The following is a 17,658-nucleotide window of genomic DNA, read 5'->3' on the forward strand; positions in this document are numbered from 1 at the left end:
TATTTTTTATGTACTTTTTAAATGCTTTCGTGCACCAATTTGGATCAGGCTTTTGACACCATGTGCACTTTAAACTGCACGACCATGTGACAGTAATAACTTAACGACAGTAAACGTGATGTGACGCTTTTTGATCACAAGGAAGTCGATTTGACTGTCAGACCATAAAAAATAAAAACAAACAAAAAACTGCTGCCTCCAGAGATTTTTAGACCCTAACCCCATAAATAGCTCTGTGCTTAAACAGGACCTTCTGCATGTCAGATACAGAGGAGTTATTTCATGAAGTTCCTTATTACTACAGGATTAGACCAGTGCTGGTCTCAAAACATCAACTGAAGAAATCAACATTCTGCATCCTGGTCCAGATCCAGTTCATCGTGAAGGAAAATGGAAGCAATGCTCAGCCTGATTTAAATATTAAACCATAAGACCAGAAACTGCCTCAAAGATCACCGCCAAAATATTGTTCATTGATCTAAAATTTACCACTGTAGGTTTTTTTTTTTGCAATAATGTGACAATGACATTGTTTATTCTGTACACAAACACAAATGTTCTCCACCCCTGAAGACGTGATGGTCCAAAATCGACAAATCATGTACTTACGCTGCAGTAAGTGGACTGAAATGGGCATTTAAAGAAAACAAAAAATCATTAGTATGGTACTTTCATCCAGCAGCCGCGTGCTGTGATCCTACGCTCTCTTGGCCGGTTTGGCGATAAGTTGTCTTTCTCTCTCAAGCTCCTTCTCACGTTGCTGCTCCTTTTCCAAAGCCTCTTTCTGCTTCTGTTGCTGCAGCTTCAAAGCTCGTTTCTGAAGAGAGACAACGAAAATCCTCCATTTACCCTTTTTTTTCCTGACAATAACATTGAGCTGCATATACTGCCGCTGACCAGTACCTTTAATTTTGTGGTCTTTTCATGGAGCATCATCATCTCTTTCCTTATGCTCACCAGTTTACTGTGGTAAACCTTTGCCTCTGTAAACTAAATCATCATCAAAGTGGATTACAAATGGCTGGGATACAAATACAAAGAGAACAAGCAGAAATATATTTCAGTTCATACACACCAGTGAGTCGAGATCCAGTGAAGCATTACAGTCTCTGAATTTGGTGACTTCTTGGTCAAGTGTGTCGAGCAATATCAGCTGGTTTTGTCTGTTTTAGGTAAAAATGCAAATAGATAAATAAATAAAATAAAATAATACTAATGCGTTGCCCGTGGGGATCCATGGGCTCTAGACTGTGTAGCTGACATTTTTCAATGGTGATAATAAATTATGCAATGTTTCTATCATGAGTTGGAATGGTGTGTGAGTCCAGAATGTTTTTAGAACCTTAGACCTCAATAGTAATTTAAAGAAAGAACGCAAAACCTTATATTTCCTGTTAATTACGTAATTTTTTTAATGTTCATTTACTGTCTTAATGCATTTTTAAATTGTTTAGGCTCCTGTTATCATAGGCACACTATTATTATTTTGTTATTATTTCTATTTTGTCATTTGAATTTTAAATGGAAAACAACGGAAATAAGTGTTTTCACTTTCTTGTGTAATCCATGTATTTTCAATGTATTTACAATTACATTATGTACTTACATTGAACTTATTAATAAAACCACACACACACACACACCACCTTGCTTTTAATATATAGATGATTTACCGCCCCCTGCTGGAATGGTGTGCAAGTCCAGAAAGTTTTTAAAACCTTGGACCTCAACAGTAGTTTAGAGAGGATGAACTCAACCCCTTTATTTCCTGTTAATTATGTAATTTTTTAATGTTAATTTACCGTCTTAATGTATTTTTTGTTATGTGGGCCGCTGAAGAGGAGGTACTGCTGGCCCACCACCACCAGAGGGTGCCCTGCTTGGAGTGCGGGCTCCAAGCACGAGAGGGCGCCAGACCCAGAAGAAGTGACAGCTGTCATTCATCCTCTGCACCAGCTGTCACTCGTTCATCATCATCATCATCATCATCACCATAAAGGCCGGACTGCAGCTCCACCTCCTCGCCGAGAAATCGACTACTGAAGAGGTAATTTCTCTGCTGACTAATACGTTGTGTAATAATCTGAACTTGTGAACCTGTTGCAGCCGTTTTCCTGGTGTTTTGCCTTGTCTGTGGGATTGGCATTTGGTGTGACAGCGACGGCTTCGCCTCACACCCCAGATAAGTGGTTAACCAGGAGCTGCACGAGTGTGTGATTGGAGGTGGAGGTGCTCCCTCCTAACTGTGTGCAGACTGTGGATTACTGAGTGTGCGGACTCACACTCATTCATCTTGTCTCTGCTTTCTGCCAGCAGTACCAGGGTCGACAGCCGAAGACAGAGGCCACCTGGGGACTCGGGACTTGACGGCTCCGGTGTTCTTCAGACCATTGGTGGTGGAAGCCGTGTGGGACGCGGCTTCTCTCTCGTCGGGGGTCTTCTATCTTCGAGCCTGCCCACACGTCACCTGGTGTCAATTGACTTTGCTAATTCTGTGTGTTTCGTTGTGTATCATCACAACATTAAATTGTTACTTTTTGGCTTAATTCATTGTCCGCTCATTTGCGCCCCCTGTTGTGGGTCCGTGCTACGACACCTTCCCAACATTTTTAAACTGTTTAGGTTCTTGTTATCATAGACACACTATTATTATTTTATTATCGTTTCTATTTTGTCATTTGAATTTTAAATTGACCACAATGGAAATTTATTTTTTAATGTATTTACAATGATATTATGTACTTAATTGAACTTACTGAATAAAATCACGCACACAGACGCCACTCTGCTTTAAATTTATAGATGATTTACCGCCCCCTGCTGGAATGGCGTGTGAGTCCACAATGCAATTATCAACATCCATTGTTCAATGTTGTTAGCTAATGTCCGTAGTTTCTCCAAAAATATTAGCCCTATCAGCGTTCCGTTTTGACGGTGTTCATCCTTGACCCAAAATACATAAGCATACCAAACGGCAAATATCAGCTCTCCCCAGTTTGTCCGTGATTAAAGCCATACACGCGCACACAGTCACACAGAGGCCACCTGACTAGTAATATATAGATGTCACCAAAACAGAATACCATTTTGTTGGTTTCCAACCATGTTTCTGAGCTATCCATCTCCTGCAGACAGAGTTGAGATGTTTCCTACATTATTTAGATGATACTATCAGAGTAAAAGGAAAATTATACTTGGTTTTAAATTCATAGCATTGGTTGTGGAGATATCTTGAAAATTGTGTTTTTCAGACATTTATGACATTTCTTAACATCTTTGTGAGCTACCATAACTTCAGTCACACCACTTAATCACAAATAATTTACTGAAGTCACACCTGACTTGTTCGCAAATTCAGCCCCCCACCCTCCCCCAACACTCCTTTACAAAATCCTGGATCTGTCCCTGTTGGCATGTCATCAAATTAGTATTTTTCAATCAAAAAAGATGTCTTTACATCACATCTGACACACATGACACATGAAATGGTCATATTTTTTAATGGCTCAGATCCCAAATCTGAAGGGGAAAAGCTTGTAAATGAAATAACTATTTGATAACATAATAAGCTTTCATTTGGAATGGAAACCAGTATGAGCTCTGCCCTATACAGAACATGATCACCTATTTGTTTTATTTGACAAAGGGCTAAAGAGGTTTTGAAGATAATACTGTGCAATGAGCCCGAAATTTCTGTTGACCAACAGGTGCAGAATAATAATGCACCACTGAAATCTAAGGCATGAAAATACCCACGTAAGCTCTTGCAGGGCTCGTTTGGAGTTCTGCAGATCTGGCAGGTAGTGGGAGAGCAATCCCTCTGTGAGTTTGTCCACTGCTCTCCTCTCCACAAATGGCACATTCTGTGAAGGGACCAGGCTCTCTACGTGCACCGATTCCTGCTGTGTCAGCTGGTGAACTGTTTGAAGATTTAAAAATAATTAAATATCACACTTTTTTGGATACATATAAATAAGTCAAACAAATGATCACACTTTGCCTTTAGAATTAATCATTTACGTATTTTAGTATTAGCTGAAGACATTCTCAAAAGTAGCTATACCTACAGTCAAAAATTATCTAAAATTTGTAATGGTATTTGCTTGGTAATTGTCCTGTCATAACATTGTGGTAAACCTTTGATATGAGATTCAGCACATATTGGCCTTATCAAACACACCTTAGTTAATTTCTGTTGCAGTCAGTCGTGGACCAGGAATATATTTTTCATAGAATGTCTGGACTATAGGTGGTCTCCTCCATTTTATATATAAAAAAAAAAAAAAAAAAAACTTTTGTGTTTAGTCAGGGTATTACAAGCTTTTATTACTGAGTGATCATCAGCATAGATATATAATAATATATATAATAATAAAAAAACTAATGTGTAAAGTATTCATTTGGCCGATGTTGCTTTACACCTTTGCTGTACAGGAAGTGCATATTTCTGAAAAATGTAGGTCACCAAAAGCCGCAGAAACAAATCTGATTGGTCCTTACTTTAATTTACAGCATCCTGTCTGGTAAGCAAAATCTGTCTCAGTGACGTCAATCTGCAACATTGTCATTAGATTTAGAGGAATTTTGACTTACCCTAGCAACTAAATATCCTATCTAATGACAAATCTGGCAACTTTTATTACACGCAGACTGGTTAGTTTTGTAACAAATGCAATTAGACTGTTGTTGCTTGGGGACAAAAGAGGGGGACACTGGGAGACACAGGGAGCAGCAGATGTTCTCCACAGGTGAGTATCAAATCTTAATTCAAGACATATTGAAGAACTTTTATTAAAGTTTTGACAGTCATCACTGTTGTCAGGACGACACTGCCAGATTTATTTTCAGCGTCATTGTCCAGTTTAAAACATTTGTTAGTTTTAAACTTTTGGTTATCAAAAAGTAACCAAAAGTAACGTTACATTACTCTGAAGTCATTCAAATAGCTACAATACATTTATAACACAGTAAGTAGTAATCAGTAACCTATTACTTTTCAATATTAACCTTGCTAAAGCAGATCAGGTGAAAAAACTAAGCACAGGGTTTATTCTCTGCAAGGGCGCGGCACGCATGACATGAGACGTGTGTGTGGGATGTTTCACCCATGTTGGCGCTGTGCAAGATTTAATCTGTTAGCATGAACACCAAAATGAAAATCAACACACAACAGAACTGCGACACATACGTAATACCTGTAGTGTGTTTCAGACTTTAGGGTATCATTATTTAGGGTTTAATTTATAATTTAGGGTATAATTTTTGTAAAAGACATTGTCAGACATTATCAGTATCAGAGAGGAGGATGTTGAGGAAACTGCTCAGCATCCGGACAGCACCTCCCACCCCAGCATCCTATCAGAGCCACAGACTGACTCCACCGAGGTGCACCACAGAACACCACAGGAGGTCTTTCCTACCTGTGGCAACCAGACTGTATAATTCCTCTCCCCTCTGCAGGATGAATACATAATTAACAGTTATTCAGTAACTCTTTCAGTGCAATATTACCGAAGATCTTGTGCAAATGTCTTAAAAAAAAGTTCACCGTTTACTGTCACTGTTTCGGTACGCCCACAAAATAATTTCCTTTGGGATAAATAAGGTTGATTCTTATGTTTGGAGGGAGGCACGGTGGGTCAGTGGTTAGCACTGTTGCAAGAAGGCCACAGGATTGCTTCCCACATGGTCCTTTCTGTGTGGAGTTTCCACTTCTGGACCACAGTTTTGCATATTTCTGGGAGTTTTATGCAATATCATAATTACCTCCGCCAAGGAGGTTATGTTTTTGGTCGAGTTTGTTTGTTTGTCTGTCTGTCTGTTTGTCAGCAGGATAACTCAAAAAGTTTTGAACGGATTTTGATGAAGTTTTGTGGAGGGGTTGGAAACGACAAGAGGAACAAGTGATTAAATTTTAGTGGTGATCCGGATCACGATCCGGATCCAGGAATTTTTTAAAGGATTCTTCACCATTGCGGGATAGGGGGAATTTTGACATTCTAGTTTCTAACTCCACAAAAACAAGGCAGAAAGGCTTGAAAAAAATTAGGGTGTAACATAGCCAAATGTTCTATCAAACAACAAAGTTTGGTGATGATCGGATCTGGATTCCGGATCTGGTGATCCAGAATATGCAAAAATATAGGGAAAATAGAAAATGTGTCAGTGTGAGGTGACAAATGAAGCTAGAGATGCACAACTAACACCAAACTGTAGCTGAATCTGTACTGATTCAGTAAGGTGTCATCATATTTGATGTAGCTTCAAATGTTATGGAGCTAGATCTAGAAGAAAACCGCCATTACCGAAAAATCGTTTTTATACAATAACTTTTGAACTAATAAAGAAATAAAAGTGATTCCAAGTTCTAGTGGTATGTTTTCATGGTCAAATATAAAGGAAAGAAAAGTGTATATATCATAGTTTTGGTTGTAACACTGAATTGTTGAATAGATCACTGTGCCAAGGAGGGAATCTCTTTAGGGTCAGTGACCCTATGGCCTTGTGTAGCACATGCAACACTTAAAAAATAGTTCTATTTCAGAATTTACTGTTATTTATTTAGAGAAGTGTTTCATAAATGTTAAAAAATTCATATATTTGCAGTTTAGTTGAATAATAAATTGAATTTTGTCTCTTATTTGTTTTTGTCTATAAGCACATGCAATATCAATATCAGTGCTCAGATGACAGTAGCTTCCAGGAAAGGTGCAAGTTGCAATAAACTGTGATGCCAAGCGCTAAGGATACATGCTATCCAGTCACAGCAGATGAAACGTTTTTTTTTACTAGCAATCATCATTGTTAGACTTTTTTAGGTTCAATGATTCCACGGCGTGTAGATGTTATGGCGTCAGTGACCCCATGGCCTTGGTGGAGGTTTGCACTCTCCGAGTGCTTCTAGTTCCATTATGGCCCAGGTCCCATTCAGGAACAGTTGAAATACCACCTTGCAGTGTGTTAGCAACCACTGGAGCTCTGGAACAGACTTTGCCTTGGATTACTCAAGAGATCCCATGTTTCTAATTAATTAAGCGTATGATCTGAAAATGGCCTGATGTGTCAAACTGTGATGCACTGAAGAAAAGGTTTCCCTGGTTCTCAAAAACTGGACAATTATTCTCCAAACAAATGACAGTTTCAGGTCTAGAGGAGAGCACACCTTCATGTTGTGGAAGTTGCCTGTTGGAGGAAGTTGCTTCGTCCTCCAAACCCCCTGCCTCCATTTGTGTTGTTGACCCAGCCTGAAAATACGGAGAAAAAAAAAAACAATCTCAACTTCATCAGATGCAAGAAAACCAGCAGTTCACGACACGCTGCTTTTCCTGACATCAGCTAGCTTCTCTGCAACGTCACAGGCGGACAACAGTGCCGCTGCTAAATACTTAACATCAGCTGACATAATTTACCTGTTTGTTAAATGGCAGATTTATTTCTAACGAACTGCAGTCGGGAAAAAAAAAGAAAACAACCAAAAAACCGCTGGTGAAGCAGATATTCCAGATGTGTCGCCGCGTCGCTGACAGAGCGTCATGTGATCCACGTGAGGTCATGTGACTGCGCGAGCAACCGAACGTGCTGCTGGAGCGGCGACAGTGACGGTGAGCAGCAGGAAGCAGCTGGCTGTGTTTGCAGCGTCCTTACATCGTCTAAAACGGTGAAACAAAGATGAGCTGAAAACAACTTTTTTCGGTAAGTCCAGCTCGGGCTGTCAGCGCATGACAAGCGCGCTTCTGTTTGTCGCCGGAAAAATGCCACAGGAAGACAGTTTAGTCAGCGTTTGTAGCTAGCTTGTTACTGTTTAGCCTCCAGAGGAGCAGTCGACTCAAACTTTACTCAGAATGACTCCACTTTGAATTTGAATTATTTAAAGTAAAGCCACTTTATGTGTGTTTGAGAACAGCTGAGCTGTGCTCTTCAAAACATGGAGAAATACGCCTTTTCTCTCTAATAGTTGTCTCACAATGTGAAATTCTTCAGTGCTTAATCGTTTTTGATTTTATTCAATATATCCGGTTGTGGGCGTCATACATTTAACACACGAAATATCACTGAGTATAAGTGGACTGCATTTATATAGCACTTTTCCACCTGCATCAGACACTTAAAGCGCTTTACAGTAATGCCTCACATTCACCTCGATGTGAGGGTGCTGCCATACAAGGTACTCACTATACACCGGGAGCAGCTAGGGGATTAAGGACCTTAGTGATTTTCTAGTCAGGCTGGGCTCAAGCCCAATGCTTTAACCACTAAACCATCACTTTATATGGATTAATAAATGGAATAGTTTTGGCTGTGTTGAATGCTTGGTCTTCAAAGTAAATGTCAAACAAGGGCAGCGTCCATTGGATTCTATGACATGTTTCATATGTTACTCGGTAACATGATAACTAAGCATGATACATTGCCCAAACTACTCCTTTTTGAAACGCTGTTAACTAATAACTAGCATAATTTTTTACCAAAGGCCGTGGCAACGGGTACGGACCCGTATCTACAGAGACCGTTCTAAAGATACAGAGGGTGTCTTACTGTTTTGAAACACAAGGTTCGGTCAGATCGGCACACAGAAATGATCACACAGACTGCATTTTGCTAGAATAAAAAGGCGTATATTTATTCCCCACAAAAGCAGTTACATCAAACACAAGTGGTTGCAGCGCATTTTTCTCTTACCGTGACGCCTTTAAGGTGGAGAGCCAACACCTTCAGCAGAGTGCGCCTGTCAACCGGCTGGGCGTTCGTACGTTAACCCGCAGCAGACTCTGTTGAAGCATGGTTCTACTCCCTCTTTTCTAGTGTGTCCGCGAAGGGAGGGTGAGTGGCCAACTCAACCTCCCTGGCGCACATAATTTCTTTAATCAACAGGCATCTGAAAGTTATTTTCTCTATTACAAAGACATAATAAAAGCAGTTCTTCACTCCCAGTTCAGAATGATCCCAGCATGCTTCACTCCCAGTTCAGAATGATCCCAGCATGCTTCACTCCCAGTCGTTAGTGGCTACAAAAACAAAGTCGTGCTATCAGTGTAATAATAAGTACATCCAGCTCTTCGCTCCCAGTTCAGACTGACCCCAGAGTGCTAAAACAAAATTAAATTCTCAGGGTTACGTTAAGACAGGTGCAAAACAGCACAATAACATTTATTATACATTCCACTCTTGGTGTTTTGCACCAGTCAATTTATGTAACCACCAACAGATTCAGGTAAGGCTGGGCTCCAGCCTATTCCAACGATTATGTCCTGCCATAGCATTTCCCACATTTCTTCTAGTGATTCACAAACAAAATTTTGAGTAATATAGTCGTGATTATACCTGTCCCAAATGTGGAATATGATGTCTCCAAAATCCAAATAAACCAATATATCGTTGTGCATCTGGCTTACTGTGAGGTACTGGAAAGTTAGCTATTTTCTCTTTAGCTTTTTGTGTGATTTCCCTCTCTCCTTTGTTCCAAACTATTCCTAAGAATTTCACTGTTTGAGCTGGTCCCTGAATCTTTGCTGGATTAATTTCCCAGCCAAATGATTTCATATGAGTCACTAATTTTGGTAGATATTCCACTACTTCTGCTTCTGTATCTCCTTGAAGCATAATGTCATCAATGTAATGTGAGATCATCATTCTCATTGGAACCTGGAACTGTTCCAAATGCTCCGCCACCACTCTATGACAAATAGTGGGACTGTGTAAATATCCTTGTGGCAATCTTGTGAATGTATATTGCCGTCCTTCCCACGTAAATGCAAACTGTTCCATCCTATCCTCTGGGATTGGTATGGTAAAGAATGCATTGGCCAAATCTATAACAGCATACCACGTACCACTATGATGTTGCACTCGTTCAATTATACTCACAGCATCAGGTACAGCTGAAGTCAAAGCCGGTGTATGTTTATTTAGACCTCTAAAGTCTACAGTCATTCTCCATGTACCATCCGATTTACGGACTGGCCACAATGGATTATTCCATTTTGTTGTCACTGGTTTCAAAACTCCTGCCTCCAAGTAGTCTTTTATGGTTGCAGTAATTTCTGCTTGTCCTCCAGGAATACGATATTGTTTCTGATTAATCACACATGTAGCCTCTGGAATGGGAAAAGGTTTCATTTTTACTTTTCCCACCAGAATCATTCTTACGTTTGCTATCCCAAATTGAAATTTACCCTGTTCTAAATGCAAAGTCATTCCAGCTAAAATATCCATGCCAATTATCCATTCATTAATTGGAGTCACTATTACAGTGTACACTTTAATTGGCATATTTCCAATTTTAAGCGGTATCGATATATTTTTTCCATACACCAATTGTCCGCCTAATCCAGTTAAGGGAACTATAGGTCCCTTCATTTTCTCTGGATTTCCATGAATCAATGAGGCCTCCGCTCCTGTGTCCACTAAAGCCGAGGTGACTTGAACTGATTTTTTTTTTCCAAAATATTTCCAATCACACATGGGGTCTAATATCACTTGTGAACCATTGTTTTAATTCTCGGCGGGCCACAAGAGTTTGACCATCATCCTAATCTTCCTCGCAAGGGTCAAAGCTCCAAGAACGCCTTTCTTTATTTTTCCCCTTCTTTTTGTCTTTCTTTCCTTTCCGGACTGCAGCTATTTGCACCAGATCATCATCAGAGTCCTCCTCCTCCTCCTCCTGTAGGGGAGGGGCACTAGGTTTCACTCCTTTCTTTTCTCCCTGCACAATTTCTTTCAACAATGAGGCCAATTCAAACATATCAGGGCGCATCCCTGACACACAAGTCACTTTCAATCCTTTTTGTTTACATTTTTCAGCCAAGAAGGAAGTTGGTACACCGTCTATTTCTTCGGCTTGAATTTCCAATTGCTTTACTTGTTGCTCCAATTTTGTCACTTTTTGTGACTTAACACATTCTGATGAGCGGACTGTATCTAAAGTTAAAACCCGCTCTTTCCAGGCTTCTGCACAAATCCACATCATTTCATGGATACCTCCCAACAGAGCTTTCTCTTTAACCTCCACCCGTTTTAACATTTCACATAAAACTGGCGGAGTCGCGGTGGGAATCGCTCCAGTCCACGGCCCAGGGCGTCCCCCACGTCGCCATAGAAGCTGGCCTATTTCCTTAAAAGTGATCCTATCCCACCCCGGGACCACTTCTTCCTGCTGAGATGCCACCTCCGCATCTCTCTTTCCCAATCTAAAGCAAGACTCCTGCTGAGATGCCACCTCCGCATCTCTCTTTCCCAGTCTAAAGCAAGACATTTCTGTGTGTAGTCTGAGCGTAACCGTATCCTGCCGACAACGCCAAAAATGTTTTGAAACACAAGGTTCGGTCAGATCGGCACACAGAAATGATCACAGACTGCATTTTGCTAGAATAAAAAGGCGTATATTTATTCCCCACAAAAGCAGTTACATCAAACACAAGTGGTTGCAGCGCATTTTTCTCTTACTGTGACGCCTTTAAGGTGGAGAGCCAACACCTTCAGCAGAGTGCGCCTGTCAACCGGCTGGGCGTTCGTACGTTAACCCGCAGCAGACTCTGTTGAAGCATGGTTCTACTCCCTCTTTTCTAGTGTGTCCGCGAAGGGAGGGTGAGTGGCCAACTCAACCTCCCTGGCGCACATAATTTCTTTAATCAACAGGCATCTGAAAGTTATTTTCTCTATTACAAAGACATAATAAAAGCAGTTCTTCACTCCCAGTTCAGAATGATCCCAGCATGCTTCACTCCCAGTTCAGAATGATCCCAGCATGCTTCACTCCCAGTCGTTAGTGGCTACAAAAACAAAGTCGTGCTATCAGTGTAATAATAACAAGTACATCCAGCTCTTCGCTCCCAGTTCAGACTGACCCCAGAGTGCTAAAACAAAATTAAATTCTCAGGGTTACGTTAAGACAGGTGCAAAACAGCACAATAACATTTATTATACACTTATCGACCAATCAGAATGCGCAAATATGCCCGTACCATATGCGGCTAAAGGTCCGGCAATGCTTCAAAACTCATCCGTACATTGTCCGTATCTTCAGTGAACACCGTTCTAAAGATACGGAGGGTGTCTTATGACCAATCAGAATGCGCAATATGTCCGTACCTGTACCATATGCGGCTAAAGGTCCGGCAAGGCTTCAAAACTCATCTGTACATTGTCCGTATCTTCAGTGAACCTCAGTCCATACCTTTAGCAGTCCCGCAGAAGATACGGATGTACGTACCCGTAGCCACTTCGTTTACCAAAATTGGAGCAACTTTAACTATTGACCCCTGTACAAACTGAAACTGACCTTTGTCACCATTTTTGCTGTTTAGTCCAAACTATACCTTTTTGGAATCTGGAGTGGCTGTACACCCAACCGTTGCTTCAGTAAAGTAAATACACGAGCATATACGCCCAACTACAACCGACCAATGAGCGTGCTTGTAAGTTCACTTCCGGTTTCAGCGCGGGGAAAAAAGGCGGATATTTTCTCGCCGGCTGCGGGAGGGTTTGCAGCCCGCCGAGGGGCTGTGATCTAAAGCGGTTCTGTTTGGCTCATCACACCCAGGGAACTGTGTCAAACTAACACCATCTTACAGGCAACAAGCAGCATTTTGTTCATAAAAACTGTTTCGTCCTTGTTAACAGGCTTCCGTTCAAAATGCTTATGAAGTTTGTCTGCCTTCACCCATTGCGGTGTTTTTTTTTTGTTGCAGTAATTAAAGATGGCGCTGTTAAATGTGTTAAACATACGCTGCTTTTCACGTCACAATAGAGTCTTAAAAAAGTGGTGTAAAGTGGTGTAGTTTATATGCACAAAACGTGTCAAATACATGATCGCGGTTGGGCGAATAAGGTAAGACATTATATTTATCTGCCCAATGGTTGGGCGTGTAATAATACAATAACATGCTTTTGGAAGGCGGTATGCATTTTCAGAGGCCCGATGTTCATGCCCAGTCCCCCAAAATGACAGATATTTGCCCTCGTCTAACTCAGGCGAATATCTGTCAATATCTGATTGGGCGTGAACATAGGGACTCAGAAAATGCATACCGCATGACAACAGCATGTTATTTGCATTATTATCACTTTTTTACCGAGATACACAACACGTAACACATACATAAAAGTTGGCTCACTTAACTTTTGTCGGGTCGGCTCTCCAAATTCGGCAGTGCGTCCTCATCAAGCTGGCTGCTTTAGCTGCTGTTCGTTGTCGTACTATCCATGAGAAAATCATCCGGAATATCCATATTGGGACCAAAACACACTTCTCGCCTTTTCATCTTTTCCTCTGCGGACAGTTTTGCTCTAAATATTCTCTTAGCTGCACTATTTGTTGAGGTCGATGCCACGCAGGACTCCTAGTACCTGATGTTGTTGGATGTTGGGGGCTGGTCATGCTCTAATGGTGTTAGCTGTGTGTCCTCTGCCTGTCTGCTGTCCTCAAAGCCAGAGAAAAAGGCGTTCAGCTGGTATGAGAGAGAAGTGTCGGTAGGGGAGGGGGTGTCGTGGCACTGTTTATAATCTGTAATGCTCTGGATACCTTTCCACATGGAGCAGGGGTAGTTTTCCCTGAAATATGTACTGTATGTACTCATAATACAAAAGCCTATTTTATGTGGTACTCCTGATTGATCAGTCTCGGTCACATGATTATAACGATAAACAGCTTAACTTTTGTTTTCTGTCTGTTGAGCAGGAATGACCTTAAACAATTTCTGGTACAAAATATTTATAATTGTTTATCTCTCTAACTTTACCACAGTCACTTAATACTTGAAGTAGAAAATATATAAGAAAAACTTTAACATGATTGGGTTTCCAACGTGTGGTCACTGGTTCAGAAATCTGAACCCCTGCCACTTACACCACAACATCTCACACTCTGCAATGGGTCACAGCTTGAAATTATCTTACAAGTCAGGGGAGAACCTTAAACATAACCATAACCCCTGTTTTATAAATTATTTATGATTATTCTGAAAAGTTCAAAATTTCTTCCATGCAGTAGGTGACTTTTCATGTTATCATGGTACTCGTTTAAAAAAATGATAGGATTCACTAGAGGCACCAAGATGAGATTTTGATGATGTGGGACATATCCCTCCACTTCTAGTCACTGCATATGTCTTGGAATTGCTTTACATAGATCATTAAAGTGTAGGTGACACAATATGTAATGTTTTTTTTGTTGTTGTTGTTTTTGAGTATTTAACACTAAAATTAAACAGTTTAAAATTTAGCCTTTCCTGGTGCACATATAATGAAGAGAGAAATATTTGGTTTATGAACTGCACACCACTAAAAACCAGGAACTTCCCAGCAACTCCCATCTGAAGCAGGAAGTGATCATAGTGCTGGAACCACTATCTTAATAGTCCCATTAATTTATGGATTTCCACAGGCTACTGACAGCCCCGTTTCCACCGAGTGGTTCGGGTCGGTGATGCACTTTTTTTTTTTTTATATGTGTCAGAACAGTTAATTTTTGCCAACAGAATCCTTTTGATTGACAGGGGGATCACTTTTATTGACGAGCGCGCTCGCACGGTGTCTTCGGCTTCTCTACAGTCTTTTCACTTGCAGCGCAGACAGGAGAGACTTGATCCATCAGATGCAATGAACGGATTACACCTGTAGTTGACCATGCCAGTCGCAGATCAGTACAGCAGAGACTCAAACCATCATGGACTTTTCTTCAGCCAGGACAATGAATTAAATTATTTTCAGACAATGATCTCACTGAAATGGACAGGTAAGACTACATATTTGCTCCTTCTGTGAATGGTTTTAATATTTAATAATGTGTGCACAATATAGTAAAATGAGTGCACAATATACAGTGAGGAAAATAAGTATTTGAACACCCTGCAATTTTTTGCAAGTTCTCCCACTTAGAAATCATCAGTTTCAGCTCCCTCCAAAGATTTTCTATTGAGTTCAGGTCTGGAGACTGGCCAGGCCACTCCAGGACCTTGAAATGCTTCTTACAGAGCCCCTCCTTAGTTGCCCTGGCTGTGTGTTTGGGGTCATTGTCATGTTGGAAGACCCAGCCATGACCCATCTTCAATGCTTTTACTGAGGGAAGGAGGTTGTTTGCTAAAACCTTGCAAAACACGACCCCATCCATCCTCCCTTCAATACGGTGCAGTCGTCCTGTCCCCTTTGCAGAAGAGCACCCCCAGAGTATGATGTTTCCACCCCCATGCTTCATGGTTGGGATGGTTATCTTGGGGTTGTTCTCATCCTATAAACATGGTAAGTGGAGTTGATTCCAAAAAGCTCTATTCTGGTCTCATCTGACCACATGACCTTCTCTCATGCCTCCTCTGGATGATCCAGATGGTCACTGGTGAACTTCAAAGGGGCCTGGATATGTGCTGGCTTGAGCAGGGGGACCTTGCTGCCCTGCAGGATTTTAAACCTTGACAGCATCATGTGTTACTAATGTAATCTTTGTGACTGTTGTCCCAGCTCTCTTCAGGTCATTGACCAGGTCCTCCTGTGTAGTTCTGAGCTTTCTCAGAATCATCCTTACCCCACAAAGTGAGATCTTGCATGGAATCCCAGACCGAGGGAGATTGACAGTCATCTTGTGTTTCTTTCACTTTCTAATAAGTAATCATAACAGTTGTTGTCTTCTACCAAGCTGCTTGCCTGTTGTCCTGTAGTCCATCCCAGCCTTGTGCAGGTCTACAGTTTTGTCCCTGGTGTCCTTAGACAGCTCTCTGGTCTTGGCTATGGTGGACAGGTTGGAGTGTGATTGTGTGAACAGGTGTCTTTTATACAGGTAACAAGTTCAAACAGGTGCAGTTAATACAGGTAAAGAGTGCAGAATAAGAGGGCTTCTTAAAGAAAAATTAACAGGTCTGTGTGAGCCAGAATTCTTGCTGATTGGCAGGTGTTCAAATACTTATTTGCAGCAGTAACACACAACTAAATTATTAAAAAAAAATCATACATTGTGATTTCTGGATTTTTTTTTTTTTATTATGTCTCTCACAGTGGACATGCACCTAAGATGAAAATTTCAGACCCCTCCATGATTTCTAAGTGGGAGAAACCGCAGGGTGTTCAAATACTTATTTTCCTCACTGTAGTAAAATGGGCGCACAATATAATAAAATGTGTGCACAGTATAGTAAAATGAGCGCACAATGTAGTAAAAGGTGCGGACATTCTCTCCACATGCAAAACATTTTGCGATGACACTTCCAGGGCTCTGTACGCTACTAACATACAGTACATTAACTGTATTCAAAGAGCTGGCAAAAAAAAGTATCTGCATGCCAAAATTTATTCATTTTATAATCACCATTCTGTGTTCTGAACTCTGCCACTGTCACACTGAAGGTTTTCTTCCAAGGTTTCTTCTCCCTCATTGTCATCTAAATAAGGCTGAAAACCATAAGGTTGTGTCCTCCACAGCTTCTTCAGAAACACATTTAGACTGGACTTAAAAAAAAAAAAACAAACAAAAAAAAACTCCACACTAGAAATAAAAAGTGGTCCGAAAGCAGGTTGACTACCACTGTGTTTACAATTGATTTGGGCTTGAATCAGCAGGTGCCGTTCTTGTGATGACATAGCAACAACATGGGTACTGCTTCAGACAGCTGTTGTTTATCTTTCATCTGTGCACTGATCAACGACTTTTTTATTATTCAGGATTTTTTTAAATATCAACATTTCATAATTTTTAGTGATTATTTGTGCACATTCTTTTGGTGTCACCTACACTTTAAGAAATACAAAGTATATGGTAAATCTGTCTGGAGTAGGAAATTCTCAAATAATGAGCAACTTTACAAGAAGGTGACTAGCGAGGGAAGCCACCAAGGCACCGAGACAACTCTAATGGAGGCTTCTGTGGCTGTGATTGAAGATACTGTGCATAGTATAACAGTCAAATGATTTTCATTCACGAAAATGTATCAGATTTACACTTGAGTCTTGCATGTGCCTTGTGGCAAAGCGTCTCTGAAATTTCACATTTTGTTTGAAGGAAACCCTTCTCTATTCCACTCCACCATGAAGTTGTAGGATGATGCAACTGACAAAAGTTGCCCTATTCCCAGTTTCTCCAGTCACATCTGAATGGGGAAGCCTGTAATGGGGCAGCGCAGTCTTGTTTGAACCCCTGCATGATATCACATGATTTGACCATTTCACAGCCTGCAATTGCACAACACAAACACAGCATCGCTTCACACAGAAAGATGGTGTACTGTTTTGTTTTTGGCTGCAATCACCGAAGCGGTTGCGAAAAGTGCAGTTTTTTTTTTTTTTGGTTCCCGATGAAGAAGGGAAGACGATGCAAATGGGAGTGGTTGTGTCGGCAAGTTTTTGCGAAATTTAATATGAATAATCAGGAGTTAAAGGTGGACAGAATAGCTGCGGTCTCTCATCGATGCCTGCACAACCACCTCAGCATGTTTGAGCTCTGGGTCATAAACAAATACGTACACTTTCCACCGCATTTTCGCTTTGTTTGCCATGTAATTTGCCCAAAAACTCAAAGAAATTGCCATGTTTCTAATGGGGACAGACGAGTGAATGGGCGATAAAGAGGCTGTCCCTGGAAGAATATTTTTTGTGTCATATGCTCTTTCATTCAACCCATTTATCACCCACCTTCAAATAAGACTACGGTGTCCAACTGTATGACAAGTTGTCTTGGAA

General features: G+C 40.9%; 2 protein-coding genes across 4 annotated transcripts in view; one reads left to right on the top strand and one right to left on the bottom strand.

The window, feature by feature from the left end:
- Nucleotides 1-636: 636 nt before the first annotated feature.
- bloc1s6 (biogenesis of lysosomal organelles complex-1, subunit 6, pallidin) lies at nt 637-7,568 on the bottom strand. Of its 2 annotated transcripts, none has more exons than XM_034193576.1 (6): nt 7,410-7,568; nt 7,163-7,244; nt 3,757-3,919; nt 1,076-1,163; nt 904-990; nt 637-817 (listed from the first exon to the last, which is right to left on the bottom strand). In XM_034193576.1, exons 1-6 carry the CDS (start codon nt 7,551-7,553, stop codon nt 698-700), a joined length of 684 nt encoding a protein of 227 aa, XP_034049467.1. In that variant the 5' UTR covers nt 7,554-7,568; the 3' UTR covers nt 637-697. The 2 variants fall into 2 exon arrangements, with proteins under 2 accessions (XP_034049467.1, XP_034049458.1); XM_034193567.1 differs by having other exon boundaries at nt 7,163-7,247; nt 7,395-7,546.
- Nucleotides 7,569-7,607: 39 nt separating this feature from the next.
- Nucleotides 7,608-17,658, top strand: part of slc30a4 (solute carrier family 30 member 4) — a 53,156-nt gene continuing 43,105 nt past the window's right edge. For both annotated transcript variants that reach the window (XM_034193550.1, XM_034193557.1), the window contains exon 1: nt 7,608-7,692. The gene's annotated coding sequence lies outside the window, so the exon portion shown is untranslated. The remainder of the gene's footprint in view (nt 7,693-17,658) is intronic.

Source organism: Thalassophryne amazonica, chromosome 2 (genome assembly GCF_902500255.1).
Source record: "Thalassophryne amazonica chromosome 2, fThaAma1.1, whole genome shotgun sequence".
Taxonomy (NCBI): domain Eukaryota; kingdom Metazoa; phylum Chordata; class Actinopteri; order Batrachoidiformes; family Batrachoididae; genus Thalassophryne; species Thalassophryne amazonica.